Source organism: Colobus angolensis, unplaced genomic scaffold, assembly GCF_000951035.1.
Source record: "Colobus angolensis palliatus isolate OR3802 unplaced genomic scaffold, Cang.pa_1.0 Scaffold4, whole genome shotgun sequence".
NCBI classification, from domain to species: Eukaryota; Metazoa; Chordata; class Mammalia; order Primates; family Cercopithecidae; genus Colobus; species Colobus angolensis.
The window spans coordinates 11442536-11465130 of NW_012117376.1; the positions used below are offsets into that span (position 1 = coordinate 11442536).

A 22595-nucleotide genomic window follows, 5' to 3' on the forward strand; every position below is an offset into this window, starting at 1 on the left:
TGGCAGGCTCTCAATAAAAGGTGGCCAATGCTACTATCATCTCTGAGGCTGCCCCAGCTCACCCTGGCTGTGCTCCCCTTCCTGATGCCCTCCCGCCCACTGCCCTGGACCCCAGGCCCTTCCCCAGGACTCACAGGCAGGCATTGGCTCCTGCCGGCCGCCCTTGACCTTGTCTTTCTTCTTTGTGGCGTCCCAGCCTTCAAAGAAGCTCTACCAGAAGGGGAAGTGGTGGTCAGTGGGAGAGAGGGACCCTCACCCAAGGGCCCCTTCCCCTCAATGGGGATGATGTAGGCAGGATGGGAGTGGACAATAAGGACCAGGTTCAAGCTGAACTTGGCTGAGATAAAGTCACTGTCACTGTGGGTGACATAAAGCCAGGGACCAGGGTCAAAACCAAGGCGTGTGGGGGGAAGGGAAATGAGAAAAGAGGAAAAGAGGGTCAGGGTTCAAAGACATTTTGGAATAAGGGTCAGGCTTAGAATAAGGATTAGAAAGAAGGTAAAGGTGGGGGTCAGATTTAGATTAGGATAAGGGCGATGTCGGAGTTCAGACAGAGGTGAGATGAGATCCAGAGTTCAAATGGAGCTTAGGATGACACTCAGGATCAATGTCAGGCTGGGATTAGGTCAAGGTCAGTGTCGGTGGGCAGGTTCAGATTAGGGACAGAATAAGGATCTCGATCACAATCCACATAGAGATGGAGACGAGATTCAAGGTCAGATTTCAAATCAGGGTTAGCATGAGAGTGAAAAACCATATCAGTCTAAAATTCAGATGAGGGTCAGAGTCAAGGTCAAAAGGTTGAGCTGGGAACTGTCAGAGCAGGGGTCCAACCAGGGCTAGGCTGAGGGTTGCCAGGGTCAGAGTCCACAGAGAGAGAGAACCAGGTGAGGCCTCCGCAGGGGTCCTGCTGGCCCGGGGCCGGCGTGCACCTCGTACTCCTGCTTGAAGCCGTAACCCTCAGCCGTCTTCATCTGGTTGATGTGCTGCAGAAGGTCCGCCACACGCACTGCAGGGTGCAGCTGCCCCGTGTGGTACGGGGAGCCCTTCCGGCCACAGGGACGCCTCGGGGAGCCCCCCAGGAGGCTGCTGGCCTCAGTGACCCCACCGCTGCGCTGGTCTCCTGCAGTCAGAGAAAGACAAAGCAGTTCTTGACACACACGCCCCAGCCTTGGGGGACCTGGAGAGACTGGGAGGCTATGGGGGAAGGGAGGCACAGCCAATGCCAAGGATGGCTGGGTTGTTGGCTGGAACCAAGCACCTAGTCAGGCCCACCCTGTGTGGTCCTGGGCATGTCCCCTCCCTCCGAATCTCAGTTCCACCTGTAGAATGAGCAGGTCAGATTAAGTGGTCTCCAAGGGCCCTTGTGGCCCAGCCTGGCTATGATTCCATTATCCCCTCACTCCACCCCATGAGGCTTCACCGCACTCCCTGCAGAAGGCAGTGCTCCACAGAGCCCACGACAGACAGCCCCTTCTTCCTCCCCTTCTTCCAGAGAACAACCTGGAACACTGGCAACTCCCAGCAATTACCCCCATTCAAAGACAAGCAAATTGGAAATTAGCAGCTACTGCCAACCCCTCTGCAGATTAATGCGAGGCACCTGAATAGGAGCCTGTCTCCTGCGCAGGGAGTTCCACTGTCAGCCCGTGCGGGGCCGCAGCCAATGGGGGAGTGGGTGGAGAGGTGCGTAGCTCCTCACACACCCTGGGAAAGCACCCTCCCCGCAGCCCCCAGGACCACCCTGTACCCGGCTGTTCTGCTCAGCATTCCCAAGGACGTCCCACTCTGGTCTTGGAGATCAGGTCCCGGAACTGAGAAAACAGCCACACCCGCCTTGGGACACACACTTCCACTCACTCACTTAATACTCATGCATTGTTTAACCACAGGGATACGTTCTGGAAAACGCACTGTTAGGTGATTTGGTCTTTGTGAGAACACCACAGAATGTATTTACACAAACCCAGATGGTAGAGCCTACTCCACAGACCGGGGCTGCACAGCATAGCCTATTGCTCCTACGCTACAAACCTGTACTGAATACTGTAGGCAATTATAACACAGTGGTAAGCATTTACGTATCTAAACACAGAAAATGCACAGTAAAAATATGCTATAAAACATAATAAATGGGCCGGGCGTGGTGGCTCAAACCTGTAATCCCAGCACTTTGGGAGGCCGAGGCAGGAGAATCACGAGGTCAGGAGTTCGAGACCAACCTGGACAACATGGTAAAACCCTGTCTCTACTAAAAATACAAAAAGTTAGCTGGGTGTGTTGGCACGAGCCTGTAATCCCAGCTACCTGGGAGGCTGAGGCAGGAGAATCACTTGAACCTTGGAGGCAGAGGTTGCAGTGAGCCGAGATTGCACCACTGCACTCCAGCCCAGGCGACGGAGTCTTTTGCGAGACTCCATCTCAAAAGAAAAAAAAAAAATAGTAAGTGGTACACCTGTATAAGGCAATTTACCACGAATGGAGCTGCAGGACTGGAAGCTGCCCTGGGTGAGTCACTGAGTGACTGGTAAGTGAATATGAAGGCCTAGAATATTCCTGTACACTACCATGAGCTTTATAAACACTGTATGCTTAGGCTACAATACATTTATTTAAAAATAGTTTTCTTTCTTCAATAATAAATTAACCTTAGCCTACTGAAATGTTTTAATTTGATTTTTTTACTTTTATAATGACACATGCACATAGTACAGCTGCACAAAAATATTTTCTATCTTTATTCTATACACTTTTTTCTATTTAAAATTTTTTTTGGTTTTTTAAATTTTTTGTTAAAAACTAAGACACACACACACACACACACACACATTAGCCTAGGCCAGCACAGGGTCAGGATCATCAGTATCGCTGTCTCCCACCTCCACGGATCTTGTCCCACTGGGAGGTCTTTAGGGGCAATAACACACATGTAGCTGTCATCGCCTATGAAAACGGTGCCTTCTTCTGGGACCCTTTCTGAAGGACCTGCCAGAGGCTGTTTTACAGTTAACTTTTTAAAAAATAAGTACACTCTAAAATAATGATTAAAAGTATAGTATATTAAATACATAAACCAGTAATACAGTCATCATTATTATTAACTATTACGTACTGCACACAATTGTATGTGCTAAACTTTTTTACAACTGACAATGCAGTAGGTTTATTCCAGTATCACCACAAACCAGTGAGTAATGCATTGCACGACATTATGATGGCTACAATGTCACTAGGTCATAGGAGTTTTTCAACTCTGTTATAATCTTATAGGACCACCATGGTATATGCGGTCCATTGTTGATCAAAACTTCATTATGCGGTGCATGACTGTACTCATGTCCCTCCTCCTGCCCTGGGTGAGGCTGCAAGGGGCTTATTCAAGTCTAGCCCTCCCATTTTCGAGCCAATCTCTGCCCAGGTCTAAGCTGGCAGGGTCCACTGGGGGACTGTCAGTGGGGCTTAGATACCTGCCCCTACTCCCTGTGCCTTCACATATGCTGTCCTTCTCCCTCCAAAATCCCTCCTCCCCCTACTTTTCTTGCCTGATGAACTCATACTCATCCTTCAACTCTCAGCTGAAATGACCCTCCCTACAAGAACCCTCTCCAGTGCCTGGCCTAGAATTCCTACTCAACAACTAACTGGCAGAATGAATGCAGGATCACCAGGAGACCCCCTGATGAGCCCAACTTCCCCAAACTCCAACCAGGTCAGTGAGGCTGCCCCATTGTGCTTGGGTTCCACCTTCCTGTGCGATGGTTTGAAGATGGCCTCACCTCATTTGTTTCTCTGCTCTCAGGAACCACAGTCTTGAGCTGTCTATAGTTCAATGTCTGAAAGCAACTGATTCCTATATTTTAGCTGGATTTCTGGTTGCTTACAGCTGGATGGCAAATCAAGTACCAGTTATGCCATTGTGGTGGGATGCCCAAACCCTTAATTTTACAGATAGGGAAATTGAGGTCCAAAGAGAACAGACTGGCCTAACATGGTGGTTGCCAGAGTGTTTCAGAAAACAGTAGGGATGCGAGATCATTAAGTGGTATCCCATTAAAAAGAAGAACAAGAGGAGGAAGAGGAATTCTGTGTTTTAAAGGAGTCTGTGAAATTCTAGTTTAAACAAAAACAAACAGGTTTCTTCCCTGCAAGACCTCTCGGGGCTTTTGGTGTGTTTGTGTGCATTTTAAATCTTCAAGAGAGGAGTGGAGACAGCAATGTTTCATAAACATCTTTCGCCACGGAGGGCTTTTCTTGTTTATTTCATGAAACATCCTCAGGGGAACACAGTGCAATGTAGACTCTGAGAGATGGGCTCTGGAGTCAGACTTCAGATCAATTCCCAGCTCTGTATGTGACCGTGAGGATGTTACTTACTCTCTCCAAACTTCCATTCTTACATGTCAAGTGAAGGTAAAAATTGTTACAATCCAATATGATGATGTAAATATTAAATATAATAATGTATACAAAGCACGCAGCCCAGTGCCTGGCACACAGCGCGCACCTGCAAGGGCAGCTGTTGACACTACTAGTCATTTCCAGGAAAAGAAGGAAGCTCCTGAGTGCCAGAAAGCCAGGGCAGCTGGCTAACAAGAGTCTTGGTCCTTCTGTGCTGTAAGATCTTGGGTCTGGAACCTAAAAGGCAAGTTGAAAAGATGATTCCAAGGAGCGTCCATAACACACACACAAGACAAGTGCAACAGTTTCAAGAAGAGGGACTTCTGTTGGCTTAAAGAACTCAGAGAAGAAACTGGCGAGATGGAGAAGCCCTCGTGCTCTTTGTGGAAAGTGGGCCGACAGCTCCACAGAGAGCTCTCCTGGCAGAGAAAGGAGCAAATGAGGGTGGCAGAGAACCGAAGAGTTTATCCCAGAGATCCTGAAGGGCTGGCAGCCCTGGCACAGCCCCACAAGGAGGCATGCAATCAGCGCACAGTGGCTGGAACAAGTAAAAAGTCCCACGTGGAAAGCCAGAGCCACATCTGGGCAGCTGACAGCTGAGCCTAAGAACAACACAGGATGTTCTACAAATAAGACCACCGGGAAAGAACAGGATGATGATGTTCCCAAGAGAACCCTCCAATTTCTGGGCCCAGAGAGGACAGGTCTCTACTCTCCTTGCCTATGAGTTCCCCTGTGGGACTTGAGACACACTTCCTACCCCATCCCATCCCCTACCCCTAAGGACCAGTTTGTCCAGAGGCCCACCTTCAAAGTCTCCACCCCAGGGCTCTCCCAGGCCCTTCCTGGCTCCATCGTGACTGTGGAACATCTTCTGTGAGTAGCCACTGGACAGCTGATGTTTTATGGGGAGGGCCGAGGCCCAGAAAAAAGAACACTAGGTTTGGAGTCAGAGAGACCTGAATTCAATTTCTGGCTCAAGTTCCTTGACCTCTCTGGGTCTCAGTCTCCTCATCTGGAAATGAAAATCCTCAGTCCTCCCTCAGCGATGGGCACTTCCCCTGATTCCCACCACCCTCAGATGAAGAGAGGCCCCCAGTTATACCATTTGGTAGCACCCCAAACTTTTCCTCCACTGTTTGCAATTAGCAAGTAAGTTTCTTTCCTAAAGAAGCACAGCCTGTAATAAGGGCTAGCCATATCTAACATATTGAGTGCCCTGCACAATTCTTAAGTCACTTATTCCCTAGAACATCCCTATGGCGGGGGCACTATCATTGTTCCTCTTGTGCAAATGAGAAAACTGAGGCCCAGAAGAGTTAAGCTACTCACTCATTAAATGGCAGCACTAGGATTCAAACCCAGGCTTGAATTCACCTGACTCTGAGACCCTACTGTCCCCACTGCTCTCTCTGCTTCCCTGATTAGGGCGCATTGATGAGCATGAGAAAAACTGGCACTTATTTGACAAACAATTTGGCCAATACCGACTGGCACCCACAGGAGTCAATAGCTCCAGACAGACAAGGCCCAGGAGGATCTGAGGGTTTTCGCAGGCAGGACTTCAGAGACAACGGGGCTCATTCCAACACCTTGGGAAGGTTCCAGCTGGCTTCTTCACACCAGCCCCGCCATCAGTTACCCACAGTGGTAAGTCCTTCATTTAAATTTGCACAGAAGGATGCACTAAAATCAACATGGCTTTCCATTCTAAACCAAAAAACCTGGCCTCCACTGTTTGGAAAAGAAGGAAGTGGAAGCCAGACAGGCATGTGGAGGGCAGAGAAGAAGAAAGACAGAGAAGGTGCTGAGGCTCAGCTCAGCTCATCTCCTGGACACATTTTTTTTTTTTTCTTTTTTGAGACAGAGTCTTTTTCTGTCTCCCAGGCTGGAGTACAGTGGAGTGATCTCAGCTCACTGCAACCTCTGCCTCCTAGGTTCAAGCAATTCTTGTGCCTCAGCCTCCCAAGTAGCTGGGATTTCAGGCACCCACCACCATGCCCAGCTAATTTTTGTATTTTTAGTAGAGACGGGGTTTCACCATGTTAGCCAGGCTGGTCTTGAACTCCTAACCTCAAGCGATCTGCCTGCCTCTGCCTCCTAATCACACCTGGGATTACAGGTGTGAACCACTGTGCCTAGAACCTGGACACATTTGGAGTTTCCAACCATCACCTCTGCCCAAGCTCAGTGCCCCTTCCTCCTCACCATCAGTCAACCGTACCCATCTCACCAAAATGCTGACCATTCCTGCCCAAGGGCATATTTTCTCAAAACTGACAGCACTGATTGTCCTTACTATCCACATAGCAATTAGCCTGGTCTCGACTTCCCTGGGTCAGTTCTGACTCCCCATCTCATCAGTGAATCCCAGGAGCACAGCCCATGTTTCCTGCCTCTGTAAGACTCAGCAGCTAGGCATGAGCCCACACCACCCCGATCTCCTGCTCTCTCTAGCACACACTGGAGGATTCAGTGCAGTCGCACCTCTCCCTGTCTCCTCCTGTGCCCATCATCACACATTTGCACATACTGTGCCTCCTCTACACATGCCCTTTCGTTCCCATCTCTGCGGTCTGAATCCTACCCATCCCTCAAGGTGCAGCATGATGCAGTAGAAACAAGTTTGCAATTCAGAAAGATTTGCATTTAAGTCCTGACTCTGCCACTTTCTGGCTGTTTAACCTGGACAAGTGACTTCCCCTCTCCAAGCCTCTATTTCCTCGTTTGTAAGTTGAAGGGTTAATAACAGCTACTAAGCAGGCAGGCACAGTGGCTCACGTCTGTAATCCCAACACCTTGGGAGGCCGAGGTGGACAGATCACTTGAGGTCAGGAGTTTGAGACCAGCCTGGCCAACATGCTGAAACCCCGTCTCTACAAAAAATACAAAAATTATCCAGGCGTGGTGGTGGGTGCCTATAATTCCAGCTACTAGGGAGGCTGAGGCAGGAGAATCACTTGAACCCGGGAGGCAGAGGGTTGCAGTGAGCCGGGATCGCACCACTGCACTCCAGCCTGGGCAACACAGTGAGACCCCATTTCAAAACAAAAAACAAAACAAAACCAAAAAACAGCTACTAAGCAGGGTAAAATGGTATACAATGGTGAAAATTTAATGAGAGAGATGACAAAGATAATATGATTAATAAGTGCATAACACTGAGTTTAAAAACATAAATAAAATGACCAAATACCTAGACAAATATAATTATCAAAAATATAACTTTCTATTTAAAAAAAAATAGAAAGCCTGAATAGTTGTTTAGTCCTTTAAATATATCAAATCAGAAGTTTAAAATCTGGCCGGACACAGTGGCTCACACCTGTAATCCCAGCACTTTGAGAGGCAAAAACAGGTAAATCGCTTGGGCCCAGGGGTTCGAGACCAACCTGGACAACATGACAAAACCCTGTCTCTACCAAAAAATAAAAAAAAAAAAAAAAAAGTGAGGCATGGCAGTGGGCACCTATAGTCCCAGCTATTCAGGAGGCTGAGGTGGGAGGACCACTTGAGCCCAGGAGGTTGAGGTTGCAGTGAACCATGATCACACCACTGTAGTCCAGCCTGGGCAATAGAGTGAGACCCTATCTCAAGGAAAAAAAAAAGAAAGAAAGAAAAGAAACATCGGCCAGGCACGGTGGCTCACGCCTGTAGTCCCAGCACTTTGGGAGGCCAAGGCGGGCAGATCACGGGGTCAAAAGATCGAGACCATTCTGGCCAAAATGGTGAAACCCCGTCTCTACTAAAAGTACAAAAATTAGCCGGGCGTAGTGGTGGGCGCCTGTAGTCCCAGCTACTTGGGAGGCTGAGGCAGAAGAATTGCTTGAACCTGGGAGGCGGAGGTTGCAGTGAGCCGAGATAGCGCCACTGCACTCCAGCCTGGCTACAGAGCGAGACTCCATCTAAAAAAAAAAAACTAAAGAAAAGAATCATCATAATCATCATGACCGAGTTGAATTTATCCCCTGAATTTAAGGTAATTTTTTTAAAAACCTAAAAATGTCACTAATCCCATTAGCAGACAAAAGGGGAAAAAATAATTATCACAATGATTGCAGAAAAAAGTATTTGGTAAGTTTAATGCCCACTTAAAATCTCTCAGCAAACTAAAAACTAAAGGAAACTTGGTTAGCCTGATAAAAGCATTTCTACCAAAACCCCAAAGCAATCTTCATTCTGTGTTTAAATGTTAGAAATAGTCCTTTTAAAATCAGGAAAAGAAGACAATGATTCCAGCTACAACCACTCTATTCAACACAGTAATGAAGGTCCCAGCCAGAAAAACATGGGAAAAAAAGAATAAGAAACGGGAAAGAAGAAACAACTATTTCTTCTGCAAAGGATATTCACAGATCCTTTAACTGCTTAGAAAGCCTGAAACATTCTACAGACAAATGAGAATAAGAAAGCATATCAAGAAGTATGAATATAAGGCTGGGCACGGTGGCTCACGCCTGTAATCTCAGCACTTTGAGAGGCCAAGGTGGGTGGATCATCTGAGGTCGGGAGTGCGAGACTAACCTGGTCAGCATGGTGAAACCCCATCTCTACTAAAAATATACAAAAATTAGCTGGACGTGGTGGTGCATGTCTGTAATTCCAGCTACTTGGGAGGCTGAGGCAGGAGAATCACTTGAACCAGGGAGGCAGAGGTTGGCGTGAGACGAGATTGCGCCACTGCACTCCAGCCTAGGTGACAGAGTGAGACTCCGTCTCAAAGAAAAAAAAAAAAGTATAAGATCAATATACAATCAAAAATAAACTGCATTTTTCTATATAAGAAATAGAAATGTAATATTTGAAAAGTGTACCATTTGCAATAGAAGTCAAAAATAAAGAACCTAGGGACATCTATCTAAAAAAAGATGTACAAGATTTTATGGAGAAAATTATTGAAAGACATTCAAGACCTAAATAAATGGGGCAATATACGTCACTTTCATGGGTAGAAAGACAATTTCATAAGATGTCAGTTCTTCCCAAATTGATCTATAAATTCAATACAAACCCATCCAACAAAGTTTTTCAAGAAACTTAAAGAGATGACTCTAAAATTTATAACAAAGAGAATTAGCCAGGCGTGAAGGCTCATGCCTGCAATCCCAACACTTTGGGAGGCTGAGGCAGGCAGATCACTGGAGCCCAGGAGTTTCAGACCAGCCTGGAGTAACATAGTGAAACCCCATCTCTACCAAAAAAAAAAAGAGCAAAGATTAGCCGCGCATGGTGGTGTGCCCCTATAGTCCCAGCTCCTCGGGAGGCTGGGGTGGGAGATCGCTTGAGCCTGGAAGATGAAGGTTGTAGTGAGCCCAGATTATGCCACTGCACTCCAGCCTGGGTGACAGAGCTAGACCCTATCTCATTAAGAAAGAGAGACAGAATGAAAACAAAAACAGCCAAGACATCCTTGATGAAGCACAAAGTTGGCACAGCTTCATGTTTCAGATATCAAGACTTAAATAGCATCGATAATAGACTGTGTGGTTGGGAATCAACAAAAACGACCAATGAAAGAAACAGGGAACTGAAAAATGATCCATGTATCTGTAGAAATGTGGTGTGCAAGAAGGATGGCACTGCAAATCAGCAGGGAAAGCGTGAGCTATAATAAATGATGCTGGGACAGTGGCTTATTGCCATGGAAAAAATAAAATCCTTAATTTATACCATCACACACAAAAATCAATTCCAGATGGATAAAGATTTAAATATAAAATGTAAAATGTTATAAGTTCTAGAAAAAAAGCAAAAAAAAAATACTTTATAACTTTGGGTAGGGAAAACTTCTTTAAAAAACACAAAAAGCAGAAATCACAAAGAAAAGACTGATGAATTTAAGTACGTGAAAATAAAAATCTTCTGTTCATCCAAAGACACTATAAATAACCTAGGAAGATGAGCCACAAATTGGGAGAAGATATTTGCAATTCATAAGTGACAAATGATTATTATCCTAAAAATATAAAGAACTCCTAAAAACCACTAAGAAAGCAACAGAAAACCCAATAGAAAATTAGGTGAAAGACATGAACAGGCATTTCATAGAAAAACAGACCTGAATGGCCAATGATGACTTGAAAATCTGTTCAACCTCATTAGTCATCAGTGAAATGCAAATTAAGACTATAGAGAATTACCATTTTATACAAACCAATGCGGCAGAAGTGAAGAAGGCTGGCAAATTTTGATCTTGATGTAGAGCAACAGAAACTCTTACACACTGCTGCTAGGAAAGAAAACAGGCAGAGTTGCTTTGGAAAGCAACTTGGCACTCTTATTAAGCTGAAGATGCATGTACTCCATAATCCAGCGATTCTATTTCTAGAACCTTGTGCGCAGGTGCATCTAGAGATCCACATCAGAATATTCATAGCAGTCTCATTTGTGATAACAAGAAAACTAAAAACCAATCGAACGCCCATGGATGGCAGAATGAAGAAGTCAATTGTGATACAGCCATACAATGGGAAACTACGCATTTGTAAAGTAAATGAACTGCAGCAAAATATCCACATGGATAAATTTTAGAAATATGATGTTAAGAAGTAGTGTGTGATTTCATTTTTATAAAGCCTGAAAATGAGCAACACTATACAATGCATTGTTTGGGGATATATGTACACGTGGTAAAACTACCCCCAAAAGGCTGGGCGCAGTGGGTCATGTCTATAATCCCAGCAGTTTGGGAGGCCGAGGGGGGTGGATCACCCGGTCAGGAGATCGAGACCATCATGGCTAAGATGGTGAAACCCCATCTCTACTAAAAATACAAAAAATTAGCCGGGCGCAGTGGCGGGCGCCTGTAGTCCCAGCTACTAAGGAGGCTGAGGCAGGAGAATGGCGTGAACCTGGGAGGCGGAGTTTGCAGTGAGTGGAGATCACGCCACTGCCCTCCAGCCTGGGTGACAGAGCGAGACTCCATCAAAAAAACAAACAAACAAACAAACAAAAACTACCCCCAAAAAGGGTAGGAAAATTATAAACACAAATTTCAAGGGAGGCTGGGCACAGTGACTCACGCCAGTAATCCCAACACATTGGGAGGCCAAGGTGGGCAAATCACTTGAGGTCAGGAGTTCGAGACCAGTGTGGCTAACATGGTGAAACCCTGTCTCTACTAAAAATACAAAAACTGGCTGGGCGCAGTGGCTCATGCCTGTAATCTCAGCACTCTGGGAGGCCAAGGTGGGTGGATCGCCTGAGGTCAGGAGTTCAAGACCAGCCTGGCCAACATGGTGAAACCCTCTCTCTACTAAAAATACAAAAATTAGCTGGGTGTGGTGGCACACACCTGTAATCCCAGCTACTCAGGAGACTGAGGCAGGAGAATTGCTCCATCCCAGGAGGCAGAGGTTACAGTAAGCCAGGATTGCGCCACTGCACTCCAGCCTGGGCAACAGAGTGAGACTCCATCTCAAAAAAACAAAAAAATTAGCCGGGTATGGTGGCAGGTGCCTGTAATCCCAGCTACTTGGGAGGTTGAGGCAGGAAAATCGTTTGCACCTGGGAGGCAGAGGCTACAGTGAGCCGAGATCATGCCACTGCAATCCAGCCTGGGCGATAGAGTGAGACTCCATCTAAAAACAAAAAACAAAACAAAAAAAAACACCACAACAATTTCAAGGGAATATTTACACATAAGAAAGAGGTAGGGGATATAGCTAGGGAGGTGTACCAAGATAATGTTCTAATTCACCAATGAGGTTCGTTGCTGTTTGTTGTATGGTTATTATTTTATGACTTTCATAAACATTACATATTCTCTTCTGTACAAATCAACACTAAACAGAATAAAAAGATGTGGGATGAAGCAAGTTATGACACAGACCTAGTACATGACGGCTGACTCACTATATTCTGTGAATACAAGCACAGCCCTAAGTGATTTTGCACACATTATCTCATTTAGTCTTCACATCAGCCCTACTAGCAGAGGCGATCTGCATTCCCACTTTATACATGAGGAAACAGACATCCAGAGGGCTTAAGCAACTTGCCCCAGGTCACACAGCTAACAAAGGGAGAGGCAAGCCCAGGTCCGACTCTGTATTGGTCTCTCTCAGCCACTGTATCCCCACCTCTCACATAATAGGTGCTCAATAAGGGGTGAGGCCACTCTGATCCCTCTGTTCCTACAGCAGCACCTCCTCTTGACAATTGTCACAACGAACCTTGCATTCCTCTTATGCTAGCAGAATTCCTTGCAAGACTCCTCCAGTACACAATGCAAAAATGCCACCTGTGCTGGCTCTGTACCCAGTAGGTATCCAGCAGGAGCACCATAGATGCTTCACTTTTGGTTGCAGGTGTTACAGAACTCATCTGATGTGGGGATCGTATTGTCTCAGGTTGGGAGCCCCAGAGCCATGAGGAAGGGGTAGGAGGGCGGGGCACTCACCCCGGGTGCTGTAGCCATGGGTGTCCATGAAGGACAGGCCCAGCCGCTCGTCCTCCTGCAGGGTGCTCTGGTCTGTGAAGCTGCGGTCCACGGCACTCATCATGTGTGTCTTCTCCTGGCGGTAGTTGACGGTGGCCTTGGTCATGTTCACCGGCTTCCTGGGGAGGGGGGTTGAGGGGAGACACAGGCACTGTGTGCTGTTGGACAGCACCCAGAGGTGGGTGAGGAGGTCCTGGAGTAAGGGGGCCTCAAGGCCAGGAGCCAGCAGCTGTCCTAGTAGCATCTCTGGATGCTGAGGGCTCTGCCTCCATCCTTCATTCACTAGACCCAGAGCTGCTTCCCTGAAAAGGGCTTGGGAGAGCCCGTCCTAGGGACCTCTGCTAAGGGAAAGGGGTGGAGCAGCAGTGGTCTGAGGCTGGGATCCCACTCCTAAGTTTCACTGGCCCCCTGGGCTTAGGAAATGGGAAAGAAAGTCACTCCAGAGCTAATGTGGTATTACAGCAGACAGCTCCCCTCACCCCCATTGCACCCCAAACTAGGAAAATGGCTAGTCCAGCTCTAGGCCCAGCATGTCCTCACCTCTCTCTCTTCTCCCCGTGGGTCTGGCTCTTGCTCAGCCAGGTCTCTGGGGCTTCCCCCATGCACACAGTGAACTTTGCCCTTGGCTTCTCCCTACTCCCAGTAGCACCCAGGATGGTGCCAGCATAGACCACCACAGACTTGTAAAGAGATCCACGGAAGGTCCAGATTCCCACCACTGCCCACCAGTCCATCCTGCTGCTCAGAGCAGCAGGGAAGAGAAAGAGAGACCTCCTCTCCCTCCAGGCCCAGCTTCATGGATGAGGATGGCAGTTTGTGGCTTCAAAGGAACTTGGAGGAAAGTGGGAGGGAGAAAAGGAGGTGGGGAGACAGGGCTGTGGACAGAGGACAGCCGGCCAGCCTGGCTGAACATGGAGCCCAGAGAGGACCTGTCAGTGAGTGGATGCTGGCCTAGAGGGCGGTCTCCTGTGGCGTGCCACAGACTCTGTTCCCAGCCCAGGACTCTTGGCCTACCTGGAAGAAGAGCTACAAAAACAAACCAACCCAATCACCAGAAGATGGAAACCGGGAGGGACACCTAACGCTGTTGGCATCTGGCTGAGCTCAATGTGAGATTAAGCAGAGGGAATTTAATACAGATTCTTTGAAAAGTTCTGCATCTGGTTTTGAAAACTAACTGCACAAGCAGCAGGGAGGGAGAGCTGCCTGTCCACGGCCCCTACAGGAGCTGAGCTGGGGGCTCAGCACAAGTCACTGGGTGTTGAGTTGCTGAAAAAGCTCGTGTCAGGAAACAGCAAGATAAGGAGCCATCCAGGGAGGAAAAGGTGAGAGACCCACTGTCCTCAAGGCTGGCCTGGCACTCTCTGGGCCTGCTCTTCAAGGGAAAATCAGCACAGGTGCGGGAGGAATGTTCTGGAAGGCTTGCAGAGTAGAAGAGACAGAAGACAGAGTAGCATAGGCAGGCTGTGGAGTCAGCAGAGGCCTGGGTTGTATCCCAGCTCCAGCACATTCTGCAACCTCCCACAAGTCCCTCGGTCTGAGCCTCAGTTTCCTCATCAGTAAAGTGGGAGTGATAAGAGCTCCTATTTCTCAGAGCATTTTTGAGGACTCTGTCAAGAACTGAGCACAGGGCTTGGCCCAGAGGAGGCTCCCAAGAAGTGGTCGGTCTGCAGAGCTGGGGCTGCCTGGCTGGAGAAGGAATTTGTGGGGGCCTGAGAGTTGCCTGTGCTGTGGGAGGTGCTGCCAGTCTCAAAACAGGTAGGCCCCACCCACATGCACACAAGCACACACATGCACGTGGACGTGGGCTCCAGAGCGTGTCCTGACCGTGGATTTGGTTGGAGGTCAGAACATCCTTCTAACACGGAACAGTAGACGTAAGGGGCTGCTCTAGTGGTGAAGGGGACATTGAGGTTCAGGGACTTGCTGGGGGTAACTCAGCAGGGCCAGCTCTGAACCCATGCCTCTGAAGGGCAGAACCAGCACTTGTGACCACGACTTGAGGAGGAAGATGCAGAGGGGAGGGACAGAGCAGAGGAGAGAAAGTCAGAGGCCAAGGTGACCACAAAGAACGGGGTGGACATCAGACCAGGCTGGGTGCAGCGAGACTAAGCCCAACCAGAAAGGGCGGGGGCAGGGGATCTCCCCCTAGGCAGGGCCGGGGACTCCCAGGCAAGGTGGAGCTACTTACGGGTAGTAGGAGTAGGCATAGTGGTCTCTCCTGGCAGCATGCAAAGAGAGAACAGCACAGTCGTGTCTGAGGTCCATCCACCAAGGCCAGGCTGAGGCAATGCCCATGCAGCAGGGTGGGGCCTGAGTGCTTCCCAGGCTGGGGAGGGGGCTGGCCAGGTACTGGACAGGTCAGAAGGACCTTCTTGGTCCCAAGAGCTGGTCAGGCTCAGATATTAATGATCAGGACCCAAGGCCCTTCTGGAACCTTCCCCAAGCCTACTGCAGGAGTGAGGGGCACAGAGCTTTCACACACAGTCATACACATATGCATACTCACACACATGTAGATATAGGCTCACATACACTGATACATGGAGAAACACACATCAACACACACAAATGCAGACACACAGGTGTAGACAGGCATACACACATATTCAAACACACTGACACACATTTAGACATATATGCACACACACACACACACATTAGACATCCCTGACACACACAGACTCATACTCTCCAGGCTAACTGCACTTACCAGGGCTGTTCTCGTCCCTGCAGACAGCACCCCACCCTCCCTCCCTGCACGGCCCTCTGCCCCTAGGGGGTCAGCCTTTTGCCTGCACCTCCACCTGGGTGGGGACAGAAAGGGGGCAGAGTGGAGAGGACTCCAGATGGATGCCCAGGATACACCTAGGGCCCGCCCTCACCCACCCTGCAGGCCCCTGGGTGTAGGATCCACTAAAGGAGCCAGGTCATCCCCTCCGGGAGCACCTGGGGTGCAACTTCGGTCAAAAGCCCTACCTTACCGCAAAGCACCCACAGTGTAAAGCAGGTTGGACTCCCATTTCACAGGCGGGGAAGCTGAGTCAGGGAGCATGGGCTGCCTGGGCCTCTCTGGGAGTCAGTGGCAGAGTCCAGAGCAAACACCTGCCCCAGGACCCTGGCCGTGGAACCTCCTCTGTGCTCCCTTCCCAGGCTCTCCAGAGGTCTCCATTCACTTGCCCCCACATCACCCTGTCAGCAGGGACCCCAAAGAATGACCTCCCACAGGAAATTCTGCAGATGAAGGGGAGGAGAGGGGAAGACGGACCAGCAAAGGCAGGCGCTTGGCCCCAGGTCACAGAGCACATCTCCTCCATCCCAGGGAGAGAAGGGAGGGTCCAGGGCGCTGGAGCTGTTGCAGAGGCCCCACGAGGGAGGCCACGGCTGAAGAAATGGCATTCTTCTGGCCTCAGTTGACACACTGTGCCTTCAAAAGGGCCTTCCCGGACCATTCTCCCACAAGTGCCAGCTACATGACGTCTCCTATGTTCTCTTTGCCCCCAACACCCAGCACCTTGTTCTTTTCACAATTTGTAATTATCTCATCCATTTGTGCTTTTTTCTAATTTCATGCCAGGCTCTCCACTGGCTACAAAGTACAGGAGGACAGAATCCTTGTCTTTTTGTCTCCCTCGGTTTCCCCAGGGCCCCACACATTGCAATCCCACAATAAGTATTTTGTTGAATGGAGTAATCAATAAATGAGTAAAAATAAATAAAAGAACTTCACCTCCATGCGCTTCCACTTTCCTCTTTAAAAAGTGAGGTTAAGTCTGGGCGTGGTAGCTCACACCTATAATCCCTGCACTTTGGGAGGCCAAGGCGGGTAGATCACCTGAGGTCAGGAGTTCAAGACCAGACTGACCAACATGCTGAAACCCTGTCTCTACTAAAAATACAAAAAATTAGCCGGGTGTGGTGGCGGGTGCCTGTAATCCCAGCTACTCAGGAGGCTGAGGCATGAGAATCACTTGAACCCAGGAGGCGGAGGTTACAGTGAGCCAAGATCGCACCACTGCACTCCAGCCTGGGCAACAAGAGCAAAACTCTGTCTCAAAAAATACATACATACCCATCCTGGCTAACATGGTGAAACACCGTCTCTACTAAAAATACCAAAAAAAAAAAAAATTAGCCAGGCATGGTGGTGCACGCCTATAGTCCCAGCTACTCGGGAGGCTGAGGCAGGAAAATGGCATGAACCCGGGAGGCAGAGCTTGCAGTGAGCCGAGATCATGCCACTGCACTCCAGCCTGGGCAACAGAGCTAGACTCCATCTCAAAAAGAAAAAAAAAACACATACATACATACATAGTGAGGTTAATAATAATCTCCCACAGGGACTGCTGTGAGGCCCCAGCACCAGGAAACACCCAACAGTGCCCACAAACCACTCCTCCCTACACCTCAGAGTGGGGAGACCCGACTCCCCTGGGCTAGATCATGGGTATACACAGACAAGACAGGGCTTTCTCTGCCCTCATGGAGCTCTTAACCCAGGAGGGAAGACAAACATTGAGCAAAACACTACAAGTAAGTAAATGACAAAGTGCAGGGAGAAGAAAGTGCTGCCATGGAGAAGGGTGGGGTATGGGGACTTCTGAAAACAGAGCTGGGGGATCTGACCTGGCCTGGGGTCATCAGCCTCCCTTCCAGGCCCTGGAATTCCCCTACAGCAGATGCATCCAGTCTGATCGTCCACAGAGGCAGGGCAGGATGGAGAATCTGAAATCTCCTCCCAAGCTGGCCCCTATTTCCCATAATCCCCCTGGGTCTCCCTCCTGCCTCCAATAAGGCTCCATGGGGGTGTAGTAACTGCCCTCCTCAGCAACTTCCTACTCTTGTTAGTTATGTTGGCACCCCAAGTTGATCTGAATACCCCCATCCCTGCCAGGGCTGCTGCATCCCATGATACCCACAATGCAGACTGCAAGAGCCCTGGGGAGCACCGAGGGCCTTGAAGGCCAGGCTCAGATCCAGGGGGATGCAGTAGGTGCTATACAGTGAGATTGAATGGCTTTTAGAGGAAGTAAGGAGTTCCGGGGTGATGGGGGATGAGGGGTTCCTGGAGGCACCTGGGATAACCTGGATTTATAGGGTAGCAAATACATAATGGAAGGTCTCCTAGTGAGGCCCTGACAACATTTCTGATCCACCCTGTCCTGGGCCCAGTGCTCTCTTTGCAGGGGTGGGTGACACCCCCTACTCTGCCAATCCTCTTCTCCTTGAGGGTAGATTTCTAGAACCTCAAATACCACCTGAAACTGAAATCTGCCTCCTCCATTATAGTCCTCTCCAGCCCCAGCCCTACTTAGAGTCAATTCTCAGGCCCCCCTGCTGGGGAGAAGTCAGGGGCTTGCCACTTTGCGGGCACCGCCTATGCACCAGACTCGGTGAGGCCTTCACATTTGTAGGCGAGCCTGAGTTGAAGTCAGGCCCTACTGCCCATCAGCCAAGTGGCCTGGGCGAGTGCTTTCATTACAGTTTCTTTGTCCAGAAAAAAGGGAGTCAGTCAAGATCCAAGAAGGAAATGTTCTCTGACACATCCCGAGTGCCTGATACACAGTAGGTGTCTAATAACTAATGTACTCCTGGATGATGTGTGTGAAGCTCCCGGCACATAGTAATTCCTCATTAAATGATACTTTAAAATAGTCTCTCTTGAAGCTGTGCAGGAACAACGAGAGGAAAAATCAGAGAGTATCGCCCTGACTGGGCCATCCCCCCACATCTCCTCCACTCCAATGCACACTCCACCCCTAGACTCTCTCTCTGTTGCTGGTATCTGGCCTCAGGCAAGGCAGCCCCAGCCAACTCTCTCTCATCTTCCTGGATCCTATTATCTGCTCCCGGCAGCCCAGAGATATAGCCAACTCATCCACGTATACCCAGCCTGGCAGCAGTAGGGGCTATAGAAGCCAGAGCCCAGGTGGGGAAGGGTGGAGCTGGCTCTGCCTCTGGCTCTCTGGGTGGCCTTGGGCAGCCCTGCATCCCCCTCTACGCTTCAGCATCCCCATCCCTCATTTAAGGTGCTTGGACCACAGTGTCCCACAGCTGCCTGGTGGGGAACATGGTGGGGCAGAGCTGGCAAGCAGAAAGGTCCCAGAAGCCCCCACCCAGCACTGCTGCTCAGTCTTCATCTGCACCATGTACTAGGCTCCCAGGGAAGGGTTTTCTGGTGTTTTGAAGGCAAGTTCTGTTTCTTTAAAAAGAACTGAAAACCACTAGACTAGATGGCCTTGAACTACCCGGCAGCTCTTACGTTCTGGGGCTCTGAGCCTCTGCAATTCTAAAGCCTAAGATTCCTAGAGTCCTAAATCCTACATTTCTGAAACTGCAAGATCCTAGGTTCTGGATTCTACAATGTCCTGGGATTTATGCTGCCCTCTGCAAATCCGCTAGGAAACACATTTCATGCAAACACAAGGCTGGACCTTTGAGACCTGAGGGATAGTAGGGGCAGCAGGTGGAGAGTTTTCTCAGTCACAGGCCCAGGAGGGTTCCTCAAGGATCCACAGTAACAGGGTCCAGGGCAATTTGAGCCTGAGAGAAGGTGGATCCCAGGAAGAGACATGGCTCAGGGCCCTTGGGTTAAAGAGGAGTGAGCTCCATCCCCTGCTCAGGTCAACGGCACAATCCATGAGCAGGGCAGACACCTTGGCTGAAGGTCTACAGAGGGGTAGGGGTTCAAAGCCAGGTCACCTCCATGCCATCCCTATTGAAAGAGTCCCAGCAGGCATAGCTCCTTGGCACCAGGCACTGAGCACCCCTTCCTGAACAGCAGCACCTGGCACCAGCCAGACCTTACTCCAGCCATGCCACTCCAGGGCAGCCCCATCTGCCCAGTCTCTGGCTTCCCACCACCCAGCTCAGATCCGTCTGCAGAGCTGATGCCCAGGCTGGCAGCCCTCCACACACCTGCAGGACAGCTGTCCTACCAGCTCTTAGCCACTACTCCTCTGTGCCACCAGGCCTCTAAGGGGTAGAAGGCACTGGTGGGACAGGGCACTGGCCTCACTCACCCTTTGCGGATGATGACAATGATGGCACCGAGGAGAAGGATGAGGACAGCAAGCCCCCCTGCACAGATGCCCAGGATAAGCCCCATCTCCTCCGATCTCTGGGACACCTCCAGGGGCCGCTTGCTTTCCTTGCAGGCAGCTGGGGAGAACAAAGCAGAACAAGGGATCAGAGGAGAGACAGGGACCATCGAGCCCCTCCTGTAGGTGTCTGTGCCCAAGGAACAAACTGGGCTGCACAAACCACCCCACATCCTCAACATATATCCTGCCTTTCCAGCAAATCTAACTCCTCACCATCCCTGACACCTCCTGCACTTCCACACCACAGTCCTCACTGACATGGCTCCTTTGCCAGGAATAGCTTCCCTCGCTCCCCACTTTCTCAGATCCTCTCAGCTCTCAGTAGATAGGGGAGAGCAGATACCTGGGCCTTCAGCCCCACCCTCTTGCCCTCCTGGGAGGTAACAGGGATTAGGAATTGTGTACCTAGGGCATGGTTAGTCCATCTCAGGATGGGAAACCAACCACATTCCCTGTGTGAAAGCACAAAAGACACCTAGAGCACAGGGCCCATGCTGACCTCACCTTCTCCCCACCACAGGAAAGCCGGGCAGATACGTAACCCAGAACCAGCACCCAGTAGCCATCACCCCCAGGGCACAACTACAATGCCTCCTCTCCACAAGCCCGTTCCAGGCCCCTGCTGTCAGCCCGGGAGATGGCACCCTTGAGGTAAGGCACATGGAAACCTAGCAGAGAAGCCCTTCCTGGCCCCAGCCTGCCCAACCACCCTCCTCTACTCCCACAGCCCTAGGTTCTCAGGATCCACCTCCCCAGCGCTGGGCAGGTGAGAAACCTGCCTGAAGGGCTGCAGGAACCCAGCGGACTTACCTTTCCTGGCAATGCGGATGCAATTCAGCCGGGTCTCCTGGAGGCACAGATGGGGGTCTCAGCGCTGCTGAAGCCCCGACCTCTCCCTCCCCAGGGTGGGAACCTCAGACAGCGTTTCTTGGGCCTGTTCAGAGCTTTGTCTGGCGCTGATGGCACCAAGGGACACCCCACCCGAAGGCAGGCCTGGGGGGACCCCTGAGAGCAGGGCCTAGAGGGGAGGTACCTGCAGTGCCTTAGGAAAGGGGGATGAGATCGGAGGCAAAAGAGAAACAAATGTCATGGGGAAATGGGCGGGGCCTCGGACATCGGGGCCAGGCCTAGAGCCAGAAGTCCAGCTAGGAAGTGAGAAATCAGGCAAGAAACAGAGAGAGGAGCCTGGAAGATAGGGCGGGGCTTCAGGGAGGAGCAGGTCCTAGGCCTTAACACAGGAACGCGGGAACCTGAGATGGACTCCTCTGGGAAGAGAAGTATCTAAGATAGAAGGCAGAGCCTCAGGAAGGGGCAAAGACTAGCCTGGGGACCTGGATAGAAAGGAGGAGTCTGGGAAAGAAAGCTCAGGAAGTGGATAGTGTTCTGTGAGAAGGAGTCTGGGGTCTGGAAGGTTGGCTATGGGAGGGGTGGGGCCATGGGGGAGGGGCTGTGGGAGGCGGGGCTGTGGGGGTGGCTCTACAGAAGGTAAGGCTATTGGAGGTGGGGCAATGGGAGGTGGGCAAAAGGAGACAGGGCTAAGGGAGAGGCAAGGTTATGGGGGAGGAGCTGTGGGGGCAGGGCTATGGAAGGTGGGGCTACAGGAGGTAAGGCCATGGGGGGTGGCCTATGGGAGGAAGAGCTATGGAAGGTGGGGCTATGGGAGGTAGGGCTATGGGAGGTGGGGCTAAGGGAAGGGCTGGGCGTGGAGTCTGTGCTGGGCCTGCTGCAAGGTATCCCCTGTCTGCCATCCCCCACACCCAACCACGCCCACCATGACCCTGGCCGGTCCCTCACCCCCTTCAGGTGGCTTGCTGCCTGGAAGTAGATGAGATAGGCCTTCCTAGGCTCAAGCGGTGGGTTCCAGAAGCCTCGGTAGGTCTGATTGTCACCCACGGTAAAGGGCATGGCCTCAGGTAGACTGCTGGCCGCCAGTTCAGCCCCGAAGTAGTGCACCAGGCCTCGGGCCAGCGCCGCCTCAAAGGTCAGTGGCACTGGGAAGCAGTCCTGTCCACCTGGCTCCCGCCGCAGCCTCCGCGCCCGCTCCTCCTCCACAATCACCTGGTACACACTGAACAGGGAGGAGAGCGTACAGGGGATCACAGCCGGCCAGAGCCCTGGGAGAGCCAGCTGGCAGTTAAAGGCATGGGCTTTGCGGTCAAAGCCTGGGGACTAACTTCCACACTGCCTCTTACTAGCTGGGCAAATCCCCTAACCTCCCTGGGCCTCGGTTTCCTCCTTCATAAAATGGTAGTGATTGTGAGACTGTTCCAGAAGGTAGATGGGAAGAACAGGCAAGTTAAGCAAGCAGCCAGCGCATGTCAGCAGTTATTTCTGTTACTAATCCAGGCTAAGAGGACCGTGGACCCTGCTCAATAGAACCAAGCCCTAAGGCCCCATCCTGCTTCCTGTGTGTGTGACACAAGACCTGGGAAACGGCCGGGCGCGGTGGCTCAAGCCTGTAATCCCAGCACTTTGGGAGGCCGAGACGGGCGGATCACTAGGTCAGGAGATCGAGACCATCTTGGCTAACACAGTGAAACCCCGTCTCTACTAAAAAACACAAAAAAAAACTAGCCGGGCGAGGTGGCGGGCGCCTGTAGTCCCAGCTACTCGGGAGGCTGAGGCAGGAGAATGGCGTAAACCCAGGAGGCGGA

General features: G+C 50.5%; 1 protein-coding gene across 4 annotated transcripts in view; it reads right to left on the reverse strand.

Moving 5' to 3' along the window:
- PTPRU (protein tyrosine phosphatase, receptor type, U) overlaps positions 1-22595 on the reverse strand; it is a 77514-nt gene that overhangs the window by 21694 nt on the left and 33225 nt on the right. For 2 of the 4 annotated variants that reach the window (XM_011955494.1, XM_011955495.1), the window contains exons 11-17: positions 21736-22009; positions 20752-20788; positions 19861-19999; positions 15030-15059; positions 12800-12957; positions 933-1123; positions 135-210 (exon numbers count right to left, since the gene is read on the reverse strand). In XM_011955494.1, coding sequence (XP_011810884.1) covers positions 135-210; positions 933-1123; positions 12800-12957; positions 15030-15059; positions 19861-19999; positions 20752-20788; positions 21736-22009 — 905 coding nt within the window. The remainder of the gene's footprint in view (positions 1-134; positions 211-932; positions 1124-12799; positions 12958-15029; positions 15060-19860; positions 20000-20751; positions 20789-21735; positions 22010-22595) is intronic. The other 2 variants (XM_011955497.1, XM_011955496.1) reach the window with 1 other exon arrangement.